A 9,169-nucleotide genomic window follows, 5' to 3' on the forward strand; every position below is an offset into this window, starting at 1 on the left:
AAGCAGAAATTTATAAGAGAACGCATGAAGTCCACAATGAACCACCTACCTTGGTTAAAAATGGGCTGAGGGTCCAAAGTCTAGGTTTGAGCCTGATAACTTGATGAGCTCATTCATAGGGTATCATATACATATCCCAATAATGTGATTATATATATAATATGGAGAATTTGAATGTTAATATATATGTACAAGAGCAAATTACTTGTATGTGAGTAGGACTAGGGGAATTATACCCCCAACAGTTGTGCTACACTCGGTGGCGTGATAGCCGTTGATATGCATGGGGCAAAACTGCGTAGACCGTGTTACACTCGGTGTAACATAACTTCTCGCATAGGAACTATCTATACTATTTTATTAAGTTTGAGACACTTAGAGTAACTAACTTTGGTGTCATGGTCTGTTTTAATAATTATATATATTAAAAAATGTTAAAATTTTAATGCAAGTTATATGCAGTTCAGCGGATATAGTCATTGTTTCTTGGGATTTAGGTTATAGGTTCAATTCTTATTGAGGTCATTTTTTTATTCTTTTATTTTTCAATTTATTTTTTAATTTATATATCAAAATTACAGTGCAGTCCCTCACTATTTTTTATAATTATATTTTGATCCTCATTTAAATATAAATCAAATGAATTATAAAAAATATTATACAAGCATGCAATGCGTGCGTCGATGTACTAGTTTAAATTAAGATTCTTAAACGATGTTAACTGATATGATCTTATATTAGTTATATAAAAAGTAGTAATTTATCTATGTTAAACTATATTGTTAAAATTGAGAAATTTAAAATAATTAATTTTTGTTTTATGATATGTCTTTGAGAAAAATACTTGTACAATTAGAAAAATATTTCATTTATATTTAATAAAATATAAAATATTTTTTAAAATTTATTTATATTTTAAAATTTTTAAACGATAATATAACCCATAACATAAAAAATAATAGATTTTTTTTCGATTTTAATATAATTTTTTAAAAAATTCACACAAAAATTAAATCTAAAATTCTCGTCTAAAACATTGATGCCATGTATTTAGTCTATATTTGATTTAGGCGCTTTCTCATTATTTCTGAAAAAAATAAAATAATAGCCGTATCAATTGCATGAATGAATGACTGAGGAAAAGAAAATAATGAGAAATAAAAGGAAAGAAAAGAAAAAGCAAATTTATCCGCTACCACGTTCAAAACTTCAGATTCATCGCTAAAATCCTCAAAATCTATGCAAAAAATATATGTGAAATCTTTGCTATTTCATAGAACTAGCTTTAATGGGGAATATGTTCGACGGATCCAAAAATATCAAATCAACGCCTCGATACAAGCTTTTTTTACCATTCCACAAACAGGGCAAGAATCAAGAAAAGTCTCGCAATCTCTGCATGAACAGAGATGCCTACAGGGCAGCACAATTACACACGAATTCCTGTATTTACAGCTTCTGCAAATGATTTTCTTCAAGTTAAAATGGTCTCGATTCTCTCTTCTTTCTTCTTCCATGATTTGGCAGCAGGATTCTGCATCCTCCGCGCCTTTGGATGATAGATTCACAGCTTCTTTCAGCCGATGGATTGTGCAGTTCAGTGATGCAACCTTTGCTTCGTTTTCTTTCGCTAATCTCTGCCACGCTTGATTCTCAATCTCCATTGTTTGTAAAAACTTTTGGAGCTCGACTGATCTGTTTTGGGCTTTTGAGATTTGTTCATCTCTCTGTTTGAGTAAAAGTAGCGATCTGGATTCGTATTTCTTCAAGAACAGTGCGTTTTGACGCTTTCTCTGTTCTTGCAATGCCAGTCTCAGTCTCTCGTTCTGTTGTTTTTCAAGGGAAAGAAATCGAAATCAATCAGAACCCATCACAGATTTAATGTTTTTGGAGCAACCCAGATTCGAAAAACAACATGTAATCATAAAAAAGTGTGAAAAATATGATCTTTTTCTATAAAACAACACAAGAATGAATTACATGCTCCCATTTTCTCACCCGCAAACATATGAATCCATCGATTTCCATTCTCTGTTTCTCAATCTGTGCTGACAAACCCCGAGAAAAATCCTGAGTCTGACCAAACGGCACCGATTGTTGCTGCTGTTGAGGAACAAAGCACGAGCTATCGAATCCACACGCATTTTCCACGAACAAATCCTGACTTCCTCCCAAAGCAAATCCAAGATTTTCTGAATACAACTGCGCTTCAATCGGCATTGAATTTATTCGGTTCAAACCACAAATATCCAGCCAAAAACGAACCAAGTCGATGCAAAAACAAGAAACGATAGCCTATAAAACTCTTTCTTGCTCGGGGAAACAGCCGATGATGAAGGATGGGGTGGGTTGTGTGGGGTATTTATAATGGAAGATGACAATTAACGTAATAAATAATAATATTTAAAGATAAATTCACATAATATTCATTGAATTAAAGTAACCGAAATAGAAAAAAGGAAGGCCGATGACTCGTAATAATTTTGTATTGCTTACTCGTCTTTCTCTCAATTCTTGTGAAGCATTAAAGAGGGATGATGAGCAAATGGCCTACACATGCAGATTTTGTGAGCAAACTATCGGGTCAATATTTTGGAGGGATACACGTTATTCAATCTCATTTTTACTTTATTTTTTATATAGAGTTTGTAATTTCAAATAACTATTTTTATAATAAAATAATTGTAAATGATTGATTAAATTAAATAGCATGTCTCTTGTAAGACGGTCTCACGAATCTTTATTTGTGAAACGGGTCAACCCTACCGATATTCACAATAAAAAGTAATACTCTTAAGATAAAAAGTAATACTTTTTCATGGATGATCCAAATAAGATATCTGTCTCATAAAATACGACTCGTGAGACCTTGTTTTTGCCATAAGTTTTTCATTTGCGTTTTAAAACAAATTTATTCTTGCTACCAAATAATTTAATTTCAAAAATTATATTAACAAATATTTTGTTTCTATATACGTGCGTGTATATATAAATCTTTTTCTTTTTTCTTTTTTGGTGTCAAATGTATATGATTAAACGACTCCAAAGTTGATAACCAACATGATCCATGCGAGAGAAAAAATCAAATTAAATCTTGAGCTATGTCACAAGTATTACGTGATTTATCTAAATATTTAATTTGAATGCATGGAATGATCTTGATTGATTTATTTAAACAATTAACTTGTGAAATTAATATTGTACTTCAAAATATAATTACCCTACAACTTCGGACCAATTCAATTCAAATTGAAAGCACATATCGCTATTTGTAACTGGTTTCGATGGGAAATTTTAATCAAATCCAAATTTCCTTCCACAATTGCAGCAAAAACTTGTATGAGACGGTCTCACGGGTCATATTTTGTGAGACATATATTTTATTTGGCATCCATGAAAAGTATTACTTTTTAGGCTAAGAGTATTACTTTTTATTGTGAATATCGGTAAGATTAACCCGTCTCACAGATAAATATTCTTGAGATCGTCTCATAAAAGACCTACTCGTCAAATAAAAACCGAAGGGAGACGCGTTTTTAATAATTTTACGACAATTAAATAAATTTTTGGCTCCTCTTGTTGATGATGGAAGGTTGATTGGATCCAGTCAACTTTTCCCATTATTATTTGCGAGCATTCAAATCATATATATAATATTTAAATACATGAATTTAATATTATTTCAAATTAAATTATTTGGTTTAAATGGTAATTCGACATACTATTTAATGTGTTTTGACTTTGAGCAAAAAATAAATTAATTTAATGAATATGTGTGATCTTAATTACCTAAATAAAACTACATAAATATATTGAAATATTACTTATAAGATTTTTTGGCTCCTTTTTCTTTAAGTAAAGATGGCGAAGTTTTCTTTTTCTAGAGCTGTGATGTAAGCTGTCCAATGAGATTCAATTTTGAGTTTTAGACTTTTAGCCATTATAATTCATTTATTGATCACAATGAACGGAATATTATGGTACATTGTGGAGATCAAATGCATACACTTTAAATTGTTTGAAAATATTATATAATTTCTTATGCAACATAGCTTTAAAATGTTTGAAAAATATATAATTTTTTTATGTAATATATATCAGTTTCGATATACTACTACACACCACATACTGTGCACATTTATATGAATACCGATGAAGTGTCATATACCTATTGGATGTGATGTAACATAAACAAATTCAGACACTTTATCGGTGCTCATATAAATGTATACGATAATTGTGCGACATATCAATTATATATATAAATATCTCGATAGATATTAAGGCTGATCCAAGTGAGCCAGAGGTTTGATAAGAAAGTTATATCGTCGAGTCTTTGGCTCGTGAACATGATGATAAATGATGAATAATATAAAAATGATGAATCCATATATTTGCATAAGATAATGTTACAATGCATGACAATAATCTTTTATAAAATTTGATCCAAACATGGATAAAACAAAAATAAATATATTATTATTTTATCATTTGCACCAAGTAGTGCGACAAATACAATTTATATTCGTTAATTAATATTGTGATGTATTGATTAATTCTTCATGATATTGGATCCCAACCAATACTATAATAAATATTCATTTATATCGTGACATAACAACACATGCCTTTCTAAAAAAATATATTAAAAATAAGAAAATCAAATATATATCATTTGACATGCACAAATTATTTAAAATCATGAAATTGAAAGGTTCAAATCGTTTCTTTAATTTTATCCTCTACTCAATCTCATCTTCTTCATTTTTTTTACAAAATTTAAGCTTCAGGCAATTCCCATTCATTTAAATCAATGATTTTCAAACGTATTAATTCAAGGAGCGAGGGATGATTAATATATACAACTCACATTAATATATAACACACCTCCTTACGCCCAGAAATGAACATCCGGAGCATGAAGTTGCAAATGACCCAACTATGGGCAGAACGGGTGGCCCAACTATGAAAAGTTCAACATATAACGGTGGATCCTGAACACTGATATCATGTTAAGATTGAGACTTGAACTTAACTCAATCCCAAAAACTAGTTCAAAAGGAAAAGATTGTCCTAGTTCACATATACAACTATCAAAAAATTCATGTAATCAATATAGACAACTAACAATATCTTACTAAAATAATAAAAAAAAAATTGGACCATATAAAACATGCTAATGACTCTTGGCCAGACAAGAGAACTATGGATAGCAGACGAGTACTTTTCAAAATTTCCAAAACCAATTTTTTTCTTTTTGTCATTTAATGGGTTTCTTTTCTCTTCTTTTTTGGTGGCCATTAGTTGATGTGTCATTGTAATCCGTCACATACAATATCATATTATTATTATTACTTAGTGCACATAAGTTTGGCCAGAAGCTTTGGTCATTCACAAGGCTCTTTAGTTGGCTCAAAGGTTTACATATTATAATCTTATGTAAAATCAAAGCACAGTTTAGTTTGACAGAAATCCCATAATTTTATTTCAGATATAACAGCTCACAATTTGGATTACTAATATTTCTTTTCTTTTCTTTTTTAAGCGAAGATTTATTACAAAATTCAATGAGAAAACGATTTAAATACTTGACATTGTTGAATTATGAAGCCGGCCCCGTTCACTTTCTATGGATAGGCACGCATATATCCTAAAATGTGGCATTTTCAATAATGAGAAGATCAAAGTAAACTATAGTTTAGAAATTAAATCAAGGAGAGTAATTATTATTTATGTGTTTATATATATATTTTCATATAAGTAGAAGCATAAGGGGGAATTAAATCTGGGAGTTAGCGTGTTAATCTAACTTGATTTGCTCTTACAGGATTTACCAGGTAATGAAATGACAAAACACAATTACTATTCACGTGATAACTTTTACTCATGATTTATCTCTAGCATGTAGATAGAGATGAAATAGATGTTGGTTTATCGTTTTCTAATACAAAATACGTAGTCGAAGTTTTAAAATTTTTGTTTTGGCGTTTAAAACGTTCTTGGACGTCGTAAGATTAAAAATCATTCATATACGTTTAGATTTAATTTATCTTTGCGTGTAAGAATGCTGGACACCAACCAGTCCAAGATTAGCGGAGTTGTTCTTTCTTGTAAATCTATATGAGTTTTATTCAATCTTCTAATCAGATTCACGATCAGATATTTTATTGCTCTTCTATATTATACTAGAAAACTAGGAGAAAATGAAGAGAATCTTGTTTTCAAATTTTTGGTGAAAATTTGTAAACAAATTGCATTATCACCTTTTCATAACATATTTTAATAACCATGATATTTTCATTCTACCAAAATTCTAACCTTACCATGATTCTAAGTTTTTATTATTTAAAATTCTCATATGATTATTTCTATTCTTGAAATAGCACATTCACTAGTATTAATTTATTATTTAATTAACATATTCTAAATTTAATAAATAAATAATTGTGAATTCATTATAATCACAATGGATGATACAAATCTTCTTTATATAATGAAAAATAAAAATTTCGAAGGACTGATCCATTTTTAGCAGCTGTCATTTTTGTTAAGTATATTCACTTATTTAACAGTTAAACTAAATTTCACAACTTCTAATATACGAAATCAACTTATAATTTTTTTATAAGTAATATGTTTGATCTTCATCAAACTAAAATCGCCAAATTCAGCTCATTGAATTCGATTATATCAATGGGAATACAAAATCCAATATTTATATGACATTTAATGGTTCAGGGATACAACTAACCACAAGTTCACAACTTCATGTGGTTCATAACAACATTTGTTCATATTCGGTCTTACCCTAATTAGGCTCATTTTTTTCATCAACCTTTTGATCAAAAACTTCAGAAATCAAGTCTGATTACACCAATCGGATCGTGGTAAGAGCGTCTATTAATATCGCCCAATGATCCCAAAGGTATCATTAATAGTTTTCGCAAGAACCTTAAGTTATGGCTAACATACAATACGGTCCCTTCAACTCATATATCACGATCGATTCTGCAGTCATTGGTACATCGAGAGTTGCAAATTAATTCGACAACAAAGTGATGTACATTTGAGTAATAATAATGGCGTGGTATGTGTGACCGAGGAAACACCTTTCCAAAATGCACATGTCGTACTCTGGCCGGACGTTCTTTGCTACATATGATATCTTCACTCGCGGGTATGCAGTGAATCTCCAATTGCAATGCATCGACTCCTATGTATTTCGAAACTACACACAACCCTGTCAGCTGATGACCCTCAATGGAGTCGGCAAACAGATCAAACACTACAAGAAATTATGCATACAACAACGCAAAACGGTTTTTGTGAAAAACCGTTGTCGTATGTTTTTAACAACGATTTTAGCGAAAACCGTTGTCTTTTGAGGGTCAAAGACAACGGTTTTTAAAAACCGTTGTTTTTTGGGGGGTCACCGTTGTTTATTAGTGTGTTTTTTTGGACAAGCGACAAAAAACCGTTGTCGATTAGCGTGGTTTTTGGACAAACAACAACGGTATTGGAAAACGTTGCAATATTTAGCGACAAATTTTCTAAACGGTTTTATAAAAATCGTCGCAGTTTTAAAATTAGTGACAGTTTTGTATAAACCGTCGCTATGTTTAGCGACGGTTTATAGTAAAACCGTCGCATGCTTAAAATTAGCGACGGTTTTACGAACCCCTCGTTAAATTTAGCAACGGGTTTGTTAAAACCTTCGCTACATTTAGCGACGGTTCAAACCCAAACCGTCGCTAAATTTAAAAATGCAACGGTTTTTAAATTACCGTCGCTTCCACAAACCGTCGCCCAATTTTCTATAAATACCACCATTTTCGGTCCATTTTTCTCCACAACACTTCACAACACTTAAAAATTTTCTCTCTTACACGATTTTATCACTTCACACAACACTTAAAATTTTTCTCACCACTTCATGACACTTAAAATTTTTCTCTTTTACACGATTTTACTACTTCACAACACTTAAATTTTTTTTCTTTGACATGAATTTAGTTTCGAGGTTAGTTTATTTTAGATTTATTAAATTATTAAAAGTATTTTTTTTATTTTTCGAAACAAATTAGCGACAGAAATCATAGTTAGAGACCGTCGCTAAAACTAGCGACGATCCTCGGGTTATGTGCACCTTCAGTCCAACTAGTTCAACCATCAAGACCTCTATTAACATCAATCTTATGCTCACCTGCATCGATCACACTGAAAAGAGATCGGTTACAGGTGCCCGGATGCGCAACAGAAGTTTTTTTTAAAATTTTATAAGAGCAAACCAAGCACCCTTCACTAGTATGTAGCAAATACGAAAAACACAAAATCATGTATAGTGTGTTTTAGAGTTTTACCTATCAATCACAAAAATTGATGATGGCTCCAACTAAGTTGTTAAACAACTTAGCTCTTCAATGGATAGACAATCTACAAGCTTCCCTTGAGCACTCCTTTCTCAAAATCAAGCTCAACACCAACAATCTAGAACCACCTTACACTTGCACTAGGAAATGTAAGGCATTTTTCATTGAGAATTTTTTGCTATCAATTCATCAAATGAAGAAGCAAATTTTTGAAGAAAATGAAGCAAAAATTTCAGCCATCATGCTTGGAGGAGAGATTGAGAGTTTTTTGGTGCTTGAAAAAGATAAAGTGCATGTGCAAGACATGCTTTGTTTATTGAAAAAGTTATCTCCCAACTCTTCATCTCCCTTTCCTAAACTTACACGTACATCCTTGTTTTGACTCGTATTGACTCAAAACTTAACTAAACCTTAACAAACTTGAACCAAAGCTTATTAACACTTGACCATACCATATACAACCCAATTCAAACCCATCAAACCCTTGGACCAGCCTAGGACACCTACTGAACTTTTGTTCCTTTCTTTGCGAAAACCCTAGTTTACATACCATGAGTTTCTTCAAGCCTAATCCCTAACCATCCTGCCCAGCCCCTAACCACTGACCCTAGGACATTTCTCAAGCCCTCGACAACCTACTGGACTAGGCCTAGCACCCCAAATATGCCCAGCCCTTAAAGTTGTGCCCTAGGAGACATGCACGACGTCCAGCTTGCGTACCAGCCCCTAGCCATCTCACCAGCCATCGTGCAGCCCCCATAGAACCATGTTGGACCCTATGGACCCTACTGGACCAAGCC

At 31.9% G+C, this 9,169-nt stretch overlaps 1 protein-coding gene across 1 annotated transcript; it reads right to left on the reverse strand.

The window, feature by feature from the left end:
* Nucleotides 1-1,200: 1,200 nt before the first annotated feature.
* On the reverse strand, nucleotides 1,201-2,516 carry LOC142526841 (BOI-related E3 ubiquitin-protein ligase 1-like). The gene is made up of 2 exons (XM_075631461.1): nucleotides 1,999-2,516; nucleotides 1,201-1,826 (listed from the first exon to the last, which is right to left on the reverse strand). Exons 1-2 carry the CDS (start codon nucleotides 2,218-2,220, stop codon nucleotides 1,320-1,322), a joined length of 729 nt encoding a protein of 242 aa, XP_075487576.1. The 5' UTR covers nucleotides 2,221-2,516; the 3' UTR covers nucleotides 1,201-1,319.
* Nucleotides 2,517-9,169: the final 6,653 nt, after the last annotated feature.

Source organism: Primulina tabacum, chromosome 15 (genome assembly GCF_025594145.1).
Source record: "Primulina tabacum isolate GXHZ01 chromosome 15, ASM2559414v2, whole genome shotgun sequence".
NCBI lineage: Eukaryota > Viridiplantae > Streptophyta > Magnoliopsida > Lamiales > Gesneriaceae > Primulina > Primulina tabacum.